The 15,336-nt window shown below is 38.8% G+C and overlaps 1 protein-coding gene across 2 annotated transcripts; it reads right to left on the bottom strand.

The window, feature by feature from the left end:
* Nucleotides 1-3,521: 3,521 nt before the first annotated feature.
* stt3a (STT3 oligosaccharyltransferase complex catalytic subunit A) lies at nt 3,522-13,697 on the bottom strand. Of its 2 annotated transcripts, none has more exons than XM_088321098.1 (18): nt 13,555-13,697; nt 11,466-11,577; nt 11,332-11,392; nt 11,137-11,258; nt 10,923-11,068; nt 10,222-10,312; nt 10,047-10,153; nt 9,252-9,416; nt 8,410-8,590; nt 8,178-8,333; nt 7,550-7,641; nt 7,315-7,470; nt 6,072-6,260; nt 5,887-6,003; nt 5,719-5,821; nt 5,374-5,562; nt 5,159-5,274; nt 3,522-3,834 (listed from the first exon to the last, which is right to left on the bottom strand). In XM_088321098.1, the coding sequence occupies exons 2-18, from the start codon at nt 11,551-11,553 to the stop codon at nt 3,796-3,798; spliced, it is 2,118 nt and encodes a 705-aa protein (XP_088177224.1). In that variant the 5' UTR covers nt 11,554-11,577; nt 13,555-13,697; the 3' UTR covers nt 3,522-3,795. The 2 variants fall into 2 exon arrangements, with proteins under 2 accessions (XP_088177224.1, XP_088177225.1); XM_088321099.1 differs by lacking the exon at nt 13,555-13,697 and adding an exon at nt 13,041-13,483.
* Between the last annotated feature and the right edge of the window lie 1,639 nt (nt 13,698-15,336).

Genomic DNA, 15,336 nt, shown 5'->3' with positions numbered 1-15,336 from the left:
GGCCAATCAAGGACAGTGATGCCATGGTCAGTGCACCAGTTACTGGTGGTTTTGGCACTGTGGGCAGGTGCCAGATTATGCTGGAAAATGAAATACTCATCTCCATAGAGCTTTTCAGCAGATGGAAGCATGTAGTGCTCTAAAATCTCTTGGTGCACAGTTGCATTTACTCTGGACTTGATGAAACACAGTGGACCAACACTAGCAGCTGACATGGCTCCCCAAACCATTGCTGACTGTGGGAACTTCACACTGGATTCCAAGCAACTTGGATTTTGCTCCTCTCCAGCCTTTCTCCAGACTCTGGCGCCTTGACTTCCAAATGAAATGCAAAACTTGCTTTCGTCTGAAAAGAGGACTTTGGACCACTCTGCAACTGTCCAGTGCTTCTTCTCCATAGCCCAAGTCAGATGCTTCTTCCGTTGTCTTGAGTTCAGAAGTGGCTTGACCATGAGAATACGGCTATTGTAGCCCATTTCCCGGACACGTCTGTGAACTGTGGCTTTTGATACCTGGACTCCAGCTTCAGCCCACTGTCTTTGAAGCTCCCTCAAATTCTGGAAGCGGCTCTTCTTCACAATTTTGTTAAGGCTGCGGTCATCTCTCTTGGTTGTGCAGCGTTTCCGGCCACATTTTTCCCTTCCAACAGACTTTTTGTGGATATGCTTTGAAACTGCACTCTGTGAACAGCCTGCTCTTTGAGAAATTTCTTTTTGTGTCTTACCCTCCTGATGGAGGGTATCAATGATGGTCCTCTGGACAGCAGTCAGATCAGCAGTGATTTAGTTTACTGAACCAAGCTGAGTGTTTTTAAGGCTCAGGAAACCCTCGCAAGGTGTTTCGAGTTAATTAGATGATTCAGGTGATTAGTTGAATAGCCTACTTGTATACTTTTTCATGATATTCTAATTTTTGAGTTTTCTTAAGCTGTAAGCCAAATTCAGCAATATTAAAATAATAAAAGGCTTGAAATAGTTCAGTTGATGTGTAATGAATCCAGAATGTATGACATTTTTGTTTTTTTAATTGCATTACAGAAAATAAAGAACTTTATCACAATATTCTAATTTTCTGAGACAGTCCAGTATATATATATATATATATATATATATATATATATATATATATATATATATATATTGGGCAAGTACAGCCTGGTGGCTCTCGCGGCCAACAAATACGGTTTGACTTTTTAAAATAGAATTCTACAGACTGGACTTTGTACCTGTACTTCAAATCCAGAATTGAGACTTCAATGTAAAACATTTTACAGACAGTTTTTTCCGCAAATTTGACTTAAAAAAATGAGATGTACATGCATTGAAAACACTAGCACTTGACTCAAATGAGCACAAGAGAGAGCCAAAGCTGCACGAATCACAAAAATAAATACAGAATAGTCGTTCGCTTTGAGCGATACCAGTATGCAGTGACAACGTGTACCCACAAGAGGGCGACAATGTACGCTAGTCCATTCGTATTACAGTATTGTTATTTTGTTTTTTGTAATACGTTGCTTTACTTTCAGAAATTGGCAAAATATGAATCAAACGTGTACCTCAACAAGCATAAATACCCCCCCACACACACACAATTGTTTTTAACAATGCATATAATACTAAAAAATAAAAAAATATACACAAAGATAAAAACTGTATTTTAACTTTGCACATAAGTGAGATGAGACATGCAGGTATGAGTGGACTAGTTGTAGCTTTAACGAGAACTCAAAAGCAAAAAGACTGAAATCAAAAATGAACTTTAAAAAAGCCAGAAATTAAGTGAACGATGCAGAAGACAATGTAGCTTTTAAAAATTAAAGCACACCAAATTTTGGTTTTATATAATAGGTCTCTTCGGAAAAGGACACTGCTTTAAGATGTTGGTTGAGGAAGTCTGAATTAATTTGGGTTTAATTATCCCGTTTTATTTAAATTGATGTTCAATAACAGATCATTTAATTGACTTGTATGCACACCAATTGGATTGGAGAATGAACCCAAGTCTATTTTAAAATAACCTAGAGCGGAACTTAAAATTGCACAATGAATTCACTTTGACTTCCAATGACAAATTCAAAATAAATGACAAGAGGGTTCAAATAAGTGAAATGAATGTGCATTATCCTAGGAAATACCATTATCCATGGGCATGTTTCCAGCATCCACAGCAAAGAAATAAAAATCTAGGGAAAAAATAAGAAAAATAAAAGGAAACAAAATAAGAAAAAGGTAGGAAAAATTAAGTAAAAAACTAGAGGAGAGGAAATAAAAGAAGAGAAAAAGAAAATGTGAAGGAAAAAAAAACTGCAAAAAAGGTTTTGGGGGGGTACCTTTGTTTAGTATATTACTAATAATAATGTAATATTTTGCACAAATGAACACATTTAAAAATGATTTGTTTTTCGCATTTTTTTAATCTGTCGGCATTATCGGGTTTTGGAGTAAATATAATAATAATAATAATAATAATTTCCTTTGTATTGTCATTCTTTGTAACAATGTACACAGAACGAAATGTCGATACACCTGACCCGTTGTAGCGAGCCGATGCAGCCGCAGCCAACAGAGGGCGCCGCCATTTTTACCAATGTTATAAGTCTTAGGTATGACTCGGCCGAGGCGCGAACCAGCGACCTCCCAGTCTTCACGCGGTTCAATTCACTGGACGGTCCTGAATGGAAGACATTTTTGAGGACATTTAATTAATTTGATGACGACCAGGGGACATTATTGGTGAGTTATTCCGACTTTAGTTTTCGGGTATCTTGTTTCATACTGATCATAATGTTTCTGTGATGAGTACAATTTGAAATGGTACTCTCTGGAGTCCATATTTTAAATGTGGCATGACGAATTTCAGTGGCTGGTGACATCGTAGAGACTTTTTTTTTAATCAACAGTCTGGCGGCCCTATCTAAAAATGCATAGGGACAGGGTTTTTAGGAAAACGTTTTAAGGTTGTACATTTGGTCTTGGCATTGGTGGCACGTTTTTTAAAGTAGACATAATTTTGGTGGGGACAACACAGTCACTTCTGTTCATGCCAAAACGACGCCCTTACTCTGCATCCATCAAAGACAAACAGATTGTCAAATAAAAAAGGATTCCGATCATCGTGAAATTAAAAAAACACACTGAAAACGAGTGGCGCGCTGTGCATTGCATACATAGACCTTCAGTAGTGCCCAATCAAACCTCAATAACTATTTTATGGCTTTAAACTTGTACTGCAGCTACAGCTACCATACATATATAAAAAAAGAATAAATGATGACCTCTTAATTTTATTTAGGAATATAGCCACATTTTCTTACCTAAACTCATTATTTGTGCACAAAAATCCATCCTTTCTTGGATCAAAGAACTCAATCTGTGTGTTTCAGTTTCATCTAGAAGTTATTTTCTTCCACATGTTTCTTTAACGTGGTTTTCAGTGTTCTCTTACGGCACACCTGATTTATTGAACAGGATAGTTATACATGAAAACTGTCAATGCAGAGATAAAGGCCCATAGAAACATTTTGGTTTATTTCCGCTTTATTTGACCACATTGTACAAAATGAAAAAGATGTTCCAAAGAACACTTGTTTTTAGGCCACTGTCAAATGAGTCTTCCCCACAGATGCAAGCGCATCGCTCCGATTCCTTCCAAACATAAAACAACATTTTCACATCCACAAAAATGCCACGCTCCCACCCACTAAAATCTCTTTGCAATTTTCTTGTGTATCAAAAGTTTTGTTGAGCGGCTCGTCCGCTGGTGTTCAGTGCTACTCGCAATGGCGATCCTTTTTTATGTTCTTGAAAGACCTCGGTTGTCCAGATCTTTAACCTGTAAATACAACAAACGGTTACAGAGTATTTGGAAAGAATACGGTACAAAATTCGATCATCATATTTCTCAACATTAAGAAGCTGTGAAAGATTCCTTGACAAAAACGAAAGTCGGTGTCCAAATTTGGTTCAGATTTGTTTCATGTTGCAAAATCCACCGACATATTTCAAAGCATCCATGGCTTAGTTGCCATAACCCCTTTTACAAGTAGAGGGTGCTAACGGAACAGGTTTCTCACCAAAAAAAGAAAAAAAGTCTCATCGTAGATTGCAAATATTGTCGCGGTATTCCACATCGTCTGTCTTGCTGTGAGTAAATAGGTGCCACATTACATTCGTTTTTTTGTCAGTTAATAAGGAAGATTTGCAATCATTAATAAGAGGAGAAATTGGCGCCGTTGGCAAGTATGCAATCGAGACTTTTGATGTAAGCACTTACAGTAGACTTAAAAATAAAAGTTACTGTAACTAAATGAACATATACACAATACATTTTTATAGCCTGTAGTAGTTTGCATGCACAAACTGGAACCAGCTGATGCTGGCATGGAATACAGTAAGTGTTTCTGCTTTGTGTAGTGTAGCAATGCTGGGACTGGTCATCAAGTAAAATTTCCTTAGTGAAGCAAACAAGATTTTTGTTGCAAATAGAAAATATTTACTGAAGTTCTTGTCCTTAAAAGGTGCTCGTACAAAGAGGTTCCAATCTAATAATTAAAGCAATAATAGTTGTAATAGTAAGAGTGGTAATAATAGTAATATATATATATATATATATATATATATATATATATATATATATATATATACCACTGAGCCATATCCCCCTACCTAGTGGGAGGTGGCTAGAGTCAACAATAATAATAGTAGCAGTAGTAATATTGGTAGTAATAACGGTAGTAGTAATAGTAGTAGGTAATAATAATAGAAAAAAACATTAATAGTAATAATAACAGTAATGTAATTGTAGTAGTAGTAATACTAATAGTAGTAATATTAGTAATTAGTAATAATAATAATAGTAGCACTAATGGTAGAAATAGTAGTAGCAGTTGCGGTAATAAGAAGAAAATAGTAATAATATTGATACTATTATTAGCAGTAATATCAAAAGTAATAGTAGTATTAGTAGTGGTATTAATAGTAGTAATACATTGAATATAATAATAACAAAAATAATAATAATGGGCAGCACAGGTATTAACAAATTTGAATCCTCCTTGTTTCGATGCCAAACTAATTTTGTGTCTTTCCATGTTGATATGTATATACACGATAGTTTTTTTTCCCCTGTTTGCAGTAATGAGTGTGTTGTGAGCGACCTTGTATATCCTGACGAGCCAATGTTCCGTAGTGTAGGCCTCTTCCAGCACATCCAGTTCAAAATCTTTGTTGCCGATTTCTGCGTTGCGCACTCGGTCGTAACCTGGAGGACGTTCTGTCAACACATAATTGGGTTACTATATTTCTAAAACAGTTTCAAAGCGTTTAGCACTCGCTCGTAATCTAAAGTTCCATTTCTTTATCTTTTACTCACTGGCCTCGGTGTACACCTGTCCGAATCGGTAGTAGCACATCTTGTACATGAGACAGTTCAGAAGTATTGGCGATCCTTCTCGGTCTACGCGGAACTCGCCGCTTGGCGTGTAGTAAGCGTGTTCTTTGATATGTTTGCCCGTGTCCGTGCTGCCGCCGATGCGAACCATCCACAGGAACTTGTTGATATCTGCACACGCAGGTGCCAGAGTTAACAACACATGAGTGAAACGTGTGCCCCGCGGGACAAATGTGGCCTGACACATCATTTTAGAGGGCCTGCCAGACAATGCTGATAAAATACACAACAAAGATAACATCAAGATGACTTTTAGTTGTAACATACCATCAGAGGAATATCCGGTGAGTCCCCCAAAGATAACCAGGACATAACTGACATCAAGCTCCCTCATAATCTCATAAGCTTTCTCCTCAGTGGACGCCATGGCCTAAAAAAAAAATAAAAGGAGAATCATCTTTTAGCTTTTCATCGATTTTCTAATAATAATCTTACCTGTCCAACTCGAGAAATGTGCGTGTTGTTCCAAGTGTTATTGTCTACGAGAATGGTTCGATTAGCCATGGCGGTTATCTGGTAGCCGTAATCCCACCATGACATTACTTTGGCATCCTGAAAAGAACGGCCAAACCACGCATTGTCGTCCAGTTACAAAGTTGTTTTCACATTTTGCGACGTACCTCTGGGGTGTTGTGCCTGAGCCAATAGTAAGCCTCTCTGAAGTCGTCGAAGATGATTCGGCTTCCGTCACCGCCGCGAGCCGACAAAACGATGGACGGAGACGAGTACGCTTCGCTGGTTACCCACGTCGAATGAAAAGTGTACGTCATCAAAAAGAATGACATCACAAAAATCATACCCGACGCAACCTGTGAAAGACAAAAACAAAAAAATAGTGACACATAGAATACGAGTAGCCGATCCAACCAGCAAAAACTAAATATATAACACAGAGAATAGGAGTACCCTTCACCGGTTACCCTAATGTTGAGTGAAAAGTGTAAGTAATTGAAAAGAATGACGATCTTACCCGGCAAAACCTGAAGAAAAACCAACACATATTTCATTGTGTCCTTAAAGGGACATCATCAGGGTTCATACACCTTTTTCATAGCCAAATTCTATCACTTTTTAAGGACTTTCAAATCAAAATTTTCAAATTTCTCCAGTAGCATTAAAATAATAAATCAAGTGTGAATCATGTATTTTGCAAAGCCACAAAAATATCTGCAATTTAATGTCATTTTAACTTTTGGATGTGCTTTTTTTCAAAACGTATGATTTTCAGATCTTAAGTAAATTGCAAATATATTGGTGGATTTAAATAAAATGTATGTAAATATTTTTCGGACAAATCTCTCCCCATATTGGTGTTGGGTAAAATTATGGTAAAATGTAGCTTACATTTTCAGATATAAGAAATTCTTCCAATTACAATTTACTACTAGAAAAAGATACCTTAATTTTTTTTGCATGGCGCAACATTGATACTTAATCCTTGCAGTAATACACATTTTATGGCGCACTTTTTATATGCAGCCTATAGGGGGAAATGATAGTTAATAGGACTATGCCATACAAGCTAATGCCGGCTGCCATAGATCACAAGGGGAGAAGAAAGGTGGCAAAGCCAAGCCACCAGGGAGCAACGTTGGCCTCATTTTTAAGCATACGTGTTGAGAAACATGGCAACGATTTCAAGTTTTTACCAGCACTTTACCTAAGGATTTCAAGCACCCATACAAACAATGTAGTAAGTTTGTGATTTAAAAGAACGACAACACCAGAATCATACATGATGCGATCTGCAGACAATAAAAACAACATAGTTCATCGGGTGCTCAAAAGGACAGTGTGTCAAAGTAATTTTAACCAAAGAGCCACATGGTAGAAAAGAGAGAGAAAGCACGTAGTGTCACATACTTCGTTTTTGATGGGGTAGGTTGAATCTTGCGTCTTTTTGTTTTTTTTGTCGGGCCTGCTAACATCCAAATTCTTCATGTACGTGGTTAGCACTTGAGAAACGCCGATGCCCGAAAGAATGCACATCACCGGAGCCAACACCAACATAAGACGCACCTGTAAGGAAAACGAACAAACCCCAAATGAATTTGGGGGTACACCAAAGCCAGCCATAATCTTTCAGATGAGCTACTACCATAACAGCTGAAAAATACATGCTGGTCACTCCGTACATGATGATGAAGATCCTGGCGTCTGATAGGTTGTTGAAACAGTAGTAGAGACCCACTAAGTTGTAAAAAGGAAAACAAACAAATGTGAAAGAGTTAGAGCTGCTAAATGACCTAAATATAAATGTCCATCTAACAAGAGGTACTCTGCTTCCAATATGATTCATTATCATGAAAGTCAGCACATTTCATGGGCTACAAGTTGATAGGCCAGAAATTGATTACTGGGAAGGGGAAAAGTCTTTTTTTTCTGCCAATGAAAGGATGCTGCTAAATGATACATAATTTAGACAGAGAAGAATATTCCTCATATAACAGAAAATTACACTAATTTTCCGCATAAGGCAGCAAGCTAACTATGCAGAAGAAGACAGTGCTTGTTTTCAGCGTGGGAAAACATAATTTTCTGCCTAAGAAAGGACCATGTCACTGTTCAGCATGCTTCAGCCCCAATAGCACACCACACATAGCCCGTGTCTGCCAAATGATATTTATAGGTATAATCTGCATACGGTCAGTACGGTCTTAAGGCAATTTGATTCATGTATGACTTGTGCAAATAAAAGGTAAGTCATTGTGAAATCCTGCATTCACCTGGGAACATGAAAACCAGCAGCTGTAGGTCGAAATAATATGAGGACCACGTCGTGGGCTGGTGCTCAGAGACTGAAGCAATAATAGGGATGTTGTTTTTGGCATAAGACGGGTCCAACAGCGAGTAGAAACGACCAGTCCACGGAGATATCTTTCCTGGGGAGGGGGGGGCAACAGGACATTTCATTTTGTGATTGGGTTAGAACATGTGAGCTACTGCTTTGGGCTCTACCTGTTAGCATGAGAAGAGCCCCCACGGAGAGCAAGAGGATCCCCAACAGGGAGATGACGCTCTTAAACAAGAGCTCAAACTGTGCAGCATTGAGTTTGCTGCGCAAATAGTCCACAAAAGCGTGAATTTGGCACAAGCCAAACACACCAAAGGCTGCCATGTGTTCCGAAGACTGCACAGGCTACAAACAAAAAAGGAGAAAAACTGAAATTATACAAGATTATCAACAAATGATCACAAAAGCGTAAATTTGGCACAAGCCAAAAACGTCAAAGGCTACCACGTGTTTCGACGACTACACAAAAGAAAGGACACAAATTCAGCCTTTGCAGTTTCTCACAACTACTTTTAGCAACATGATATAAAAGTAAGATTGAATCAATATTCATTTTTGCTGCCACTTTTTTCAGATAAAAATATTCTCTGAGTACACAACGACATCTACAATACTAGACATTTCATTAACACATATTGTTGGGTTGCACGAAAAAACAAAAACTGTGTCAAGCTTGGCCAATAGACCGTAACAGCAACACTGAAATAGATTACAGAAGATGAAACATCTTTGAAAGTGTACAAAAACGGAGGAGATAAGGAGTGGTTTGAATCCAAGATGGATATGAAGTGTCTTGGCTACATGTTTGGTTGCAAGCTCTAAAGATTGCAAAAGCCAAGAAATGTGAAAATGGTTCAGCGCTTCCACGGATAGGTGTAGACATCTTCCATTTATTTTAGTACATGGCTATGGCTATTTTAAAGCAGTTTTAGGGGCTCGGTTTCTATGCCATGTAGAATTACATTCAAAATAGTTTTGAGCATAATGTTGAAGTATTCCAGCCTACCTGGAAGCCAACAAAGGAGATCTGCATGGACAAGATGGTTCCCAGGCAGTAGACGGTGCAATACGCAACATAAACCCGGTGTGAAAAACGTCCGGTTAGCATCAGAACCAGAACGTGAAGCGGGATTAAGTTGATCAGGAAAACATAACCGCCCCATGAGGAAACCTACAAACAAAAGTAAATACAATTATTCACCCTTATTACCACTTTATCAGAAAAAAAAATATCCGATAGTTTGTTCTTCAATCAGTCAAGCATTTTGTTGATTAATCATAACTCAATGATTGTTTTTTTCAATCCATTTAGTACGAAAGTATGAACTTTTTTAAAGACACTATTATATAACAAGTGCATACTTGAATAACTTTTTTGCCACGTACTGTGACGGATAACAGGAACAAACTTAAAGCATTTTTACCAAATGAAAACAAAAAGACTGGAGTCTGACCAGAAGCATATTTCTCCACAATAATATTTTGTAGGAGACTTCAAAAATGGCCAACAATTTGTAAAAACCACACCCACGTCTAGCGGAACTTATATTATGGAATTTAGAAAATGACTGTAACAGCACCAGCAAAATGATTGGTTTAAAATTAACACAAAGAAAACTAGTGTTCTATTACAAGATAACTGAAAAATTGTCAAAAATTTCATTTGGCCAAGCTAAAATTCTGTGGACTTAATTTTTTTTTCAACTGTTGTGAAACTCTAACTAATCAACATATACAAATATGCTACACCACGTAGTGAGGACCAATAAACGGTCATTCATTTTCAAAAGAAAATACTTACCATATAGAAGTAGGCCAGAGCACATATAGAGGACCAATACACAGATCCTGTTTTGACAGCTTTGATCCACATGTAGTATGTCAATAACATGCAGAAAATAGCAATACCTAAACAGAAAAAACAAATGTGGGCTCAAAGAAAATGTCAAAATAAAATCATACAAGAAATAGTATACCTTCATTGTCATAGGAACCAGCAACAGAGCGGGAGATGTACCCAGGTACCACAGCAATCATGGCTGCAGCCAAGAGACCGGCACCGGCATCCTGTATACAAAACTGACTATGAGCCACAATCATTTACAGCAGGAACTTCCAAATTCCGGCCCGGGGGGCTGTTAGGGAACGTGACCCAATTTTTACTGGCCCATTGCCTCTGTCAAAAAATGAATAATATGTGGCCTACCAGTAATGTTGACCATAGTCTAAAACACATTTTTTTACAAATAAAAAACATCACCATTTCACCAGATGATGGCAGTAGCCCTTTGGCCACCTAGACCCTGGCTTTCTATGATAATTCTAGCCCACCCCATTTCCGACATTGCGACAGTAAACTAAAAAAAAAAAAAAATTACTGTGAGGGACGCCGCTTCCAGGATAAGTGGAAATCGGAGTACATTTTAACCAAAATCCAAAACAACTGTGTCTGCCTAATTACGAGGTTGCGACCATGATCGCCAAGCACTTAAAAACTTTCACGGAGGGTGAATTTATTAAAAACTGTTCAAAGAATGCCAGGCTGAATAGTCGGCCCTCACACATTTTCAGCTTACCAAATCAGGCTCGCTTTCTGAAAAGTTTGGACACCCCGATTTACAGCGATAAACTAATCTAAGATGATAAAAATGCATTTATAATGTATGCAAAAAAGTACCTTCAACTCTTTAGTGAAGTGATAGGTGACAATGGCTGTGAAAGAGGAGAACAAAGGAGCCAGAAAAACGCAAACGTTGCGGATATCGATGGTGACGTGGAAAAAATGTAAGACATGGTACAAAGCGGCCGACGTGATCATCAATCCTGGGAGGGGAGAAAATACAATTATTTGATCATAAAAACCTTTGAAATAGAGTTTACTTTGCTCCTACCTGGATAAATGGTTCCACCGATGATCCTCCCAAGTGGATACCAAGCTCGGTCATCGAACCAGTTGTGAAAGTTATAAAATCCTTCTTCAGTAAGAAAGCGAGTGGTACGGTAATTGAAATATCTAACAGGGTCAGAAGACAAAATGTCAATTTGCTCACATTAATTTAAAAAAAAAAAAAAACTGGCCAACTTACGGATCAAACTCGTGGATGACGCTTTCAAACCTCAAGACGGAAAACAGTCGAGTCGAAAACGCTGAAGAGAAGAAAATTAACGGTTATGAATAAAGACGTTGTTTACGTTTGGATTAATTATTAATTGAACTCACAGAGAATTGCTGCCATGGAAAGGATGAGAAGTTTGAGCAAGGTGTCCTGCTTCTCGTAGGACAAACGCAGCAAGCCCATTTTGGTCATCCTGGACACGGATCACCTCACTAACTGCAAAGAATAGAAGGTCAGAAACACTTGAATTCACTTCTGAAGTAGAAATTAAGTTTCGTTCTTGCAAAAGTTAGAAGCAATGTTCCCTAACTCTTTCAGACACATACACTCACTAAGGAAAAATAAGAAGGAAATGTGCTTCATTTAAGATGCAGTGGCTGTGGCAGTATGGCCAAATAGAAAACCAAGCAGTAAAAATAGTTTGATGTAAAAGGTGTAAATGTATAATTTCTTCCAGAACTGGAACCTCCGCCAGACCCCAACTGGAGCCCTCCTAGGCCAAAGCAGGACTCTTACATCTCGTTTTCTCAGTTTTGCTCCCGCTGTATTTTAAAATACACACACTTTTAAGCTTGCATGTGTTGTTTTAAGGAAGCCGCATCAGAGGGGCCCCATGCCCAAAAATCAGGTGCACCGTATGTATGTGTTCAATACAGAAATAAAGCGAGCTACGGGGAATGCACCCTTTAACATGGTGCGCCACATGGTTGTGAAAATAATCCAGGAGGGAAACACATTTTAATTGGTATATTGGTTAATATGGGATACAGGCTTGGGCTTTATTATTAATTTCTATATTTCATGAAATTATCAAACATTACACAGTGAAATAAAATGCGCTGAAGACTTTGGATTTTTCTCTAAAGAGCGGGTTTTGGCAGTTGGGTTAAATATCGGGAGTGGCTCTCAAAGATGTCCCCGATCTAAAGTTTTGAAGTGTGCTATTGATAAAAGTTGATGTTGCTCCCAATGGAGCTTGTAGATTTGAAAATGTACATTGCTTAACGCCCCTGTGTGTAATATTTGACCAATAGATGGCACTGTAATGTAACACAAAAAGACAGCGTAACGGGAAAGGACGCCAGACTAACACGGCGGCGACTACAAGGTATGAATTCCACTATGTAAAAGAAATCAAATTTTCAACCTTGTTTTTGTTTTTAGAAAAATAAAGATTGGTATGGGCAGCACGGCGGCGCAGTGGTTCCCATGTCTTGGGAACCTCCTGCGTGGGTTCAAATCCAGCTCCAGACTTACTATGCGGAGTTTGTATGTTCTCCCCATGCTTGCATGGGTTTCCTCCGGGCACTCCAGTTTCCTCCCACATTCCAAAAACATGCATTTCAGGTGAATTGGCCGGTCCAAATTGTCCCTAAGTGTGAATGAGCGAGTGAGTTGTCGGTCCCTGTGTGCCCTGCGATTGGCTGGCAACCAATTCAGGGTGTCCCCTGCCCACTGCCTGATGATTGCTGGGATGGGCTCCAGCACCCCCGCGACCCTACTGAGGATAAGCGGTGTAGCTAATGAGATGAGATGAGAAGATTGGTATGATAGTTAATGTATTCATGCCTAGTATTCAGATCAATGTTTGTTTGTACTGAATTAAAGTTTTTGTACCACTAGGAGGCACCAAATGTTACACTGAACCTTTAAAAGTCCAAGCAGGTATAGCCACGCACCATTTCTTTGGCATCGAAAGGCGAGATCACACGTTTCTCGTGATGGAATTTCTGCAGTGTTTCTATTCATGTAACGTTAACAATTCACATTAACGTAAAATTGAACAATAAATACACAAGTCTGAAGAATACCAATGTATGGCTATAAAGGCGGCACTACTCTTAAGAGATGTTAGGAGGTAATTAGTCACATAACACTCAAATAAGTAGGCTAATAATAGTTTACACATAGAATATAATGCCACAAGTTTCTCCAGAATTGTAGTTCCTCCACATGAGTTCATTTGACAGTTAGTTTGAGTCTATGCTAGTTGCTAGCAAGGCTAAGCTAAGCGTCCATTGAGCATCAGAAGCAGGACGTAAAAAGGCGTCATTTTTATTTCTGTGGTCCGCTGTTAAAACTCTGCCTGGTAATGTTACAACCGGGAATAAAAACAAAACACTGACAACACTCTCATTTTATATTTCTTTAAAAATAAAAACTGCATTTTCAATGTCCATTTATTGCACTCACCAGCTCCGCCTCAGTGGCAACATACGAGTTAAACACAACTGAATCACTAATCCCGCCTCATCGAGGAATTAATGTATTTTCATTGGTTAGGCGACAGTCTACCGCGGTCATATATGACTTTTGATTGGTTTGCTTGGTTGTCGTTCAAAGTTGGTTTCCCCGCCTGTCAGTTTAAGGGGAATGACGTGTCCTTAGTAGAACGCATTAATCCCGCCTCATTTTAGATTTAAATTTATGCTCATTGGCTGAGCCTCAGTCAACCATGATTATGTGAGACTGTGATTAGTTTGCTTGACTATCGCTCAAAGTTGGTTCCCAGCCTTCATATTTAAATGGAGCGACGTGTCCTTACCAATTCGAGAAGAAAAAAAATCTCATTTATTCATTCTAGGGAACTATTTGTATTCATGCCAACCTTTTGACATGAGTAAGCAGTATATTTCAACGTGCAAAACACAATTGATCTCCAGAATATATACCGGGTATTTAAAAAGACAACAACAAAAACATGTTGCGTAAAACTGTGTGGGAAACTTTTCCCATAATGAAAATCTATGCTATATATAAGAAATATATATTTTTGCTTTGGGAGTGGAGCTTATCTTTGGCAACATCAAGTGGGCAAATTTTAAACTGCGGCTCGATGTTTGACTTTTAATTCTCTTGTGCTTCTCCAGGTGTTGTCTGCCGGGCCGGATTAGAACCCTATGACCCAAAGTGCCATGTCTAATCTCATCGTCAATGGTGCTCACTAATCGAGATAAGAGATGAAATAAACACCAGAGGCACTTTTCTACAAGCAGAGATTGCGGGAGAAAATAGACGTGAACGTTAATGTTCTAACTGGCGGAGTGTTGTTCCTACGGACCCCTTCTCCCAGTGATCCCAAGAGCCAAGAAGAGATCCGCAGGTTAGAGAGTGTTCTCCATTCGGGCCCCAGTGCTGTGGAATGCTCTTTCCCCTGAGATTCGATCTGCAACCTCAGTGGAAATGTTTAAATCTAAGCTTAAAACACACTTCTATTCTATACCATATAAATAACCTAGATTTTATGTTGATAATTTTTGTATCATTTGCCCTCATGTAGGTTTTAGATGAGGGGATGGTGCACTTCGGTATCACGGTAACACTGTATGTAACATCCCACATGCCGACATTTCTTGTGTAAATACCATGTAAATTATAACTATAGCCTTATCCCCCTTGTTTTGTAACCTTATCTTCTCTGTTCCTTTATCTTCTTGGCTCATACCTCACTGTGAATGTGTAAAACTGGAGTGTCATGCCCAATTTCGTTGTCACAAAATGTTAACCCATTTTGTAACAATGACAATAAAGGTATATTCTATTCTATTCTATAATAGTCCGTAGTTTGGAATAGTCTTTGATCTGTGCAGCCCTTTGAGACTCTTTGTGATTAAGGGCTATACAAATAAACATGACTTGACTTCTGCATCCTTAGCTGGTATTTCAAGGTCACAGGTGTAGCAGCCCTCAAACTGCATACTTCTGAGTGGGGCAGAAAGGGCTGAGTTGACCTTAACCTGCATAAGGGGCCCAGCTACAACTTCTTGACATCCACAGCCACCTGGAACTGCCTTCAGCTTCTGTGGCTGTCTCCCTGATAGCCTTCTGCACTTGTTTGGAATTAAGTCCGTCTTCTGCAGGAAACCGCGCATAGATATGGTGTGGAAACCCCAAGCGCCAACCTCAATTGGGTGGAGGGTAGAATGCCATCCGGCGATGGTCGCCTCATCCACAATGTCCTGGTATTTAGCCCTC

This window comes from Urocampus carinirostris, chromosome 17, assembly GCF_059441175.1.
Source record: "Urocampus carinirostris isolate Australia breed hairy pipefish chromosome 17, RoL_Ucar_1.0, whole genome shotgun sequence".
In the NCBI taxonomy this organism is placed as follows: Eukaryota; Metazoa; Chordata; class Actinopteri; order Syngnathiformes; family Syngnathidae; genus Urocampus; species Urocampus carinirostris.
The sequence above is the reverse complement of the archived record's forward strand: the minus strand, read 5'-3'. Positions and strand labels throughout refer to the sequence as shown.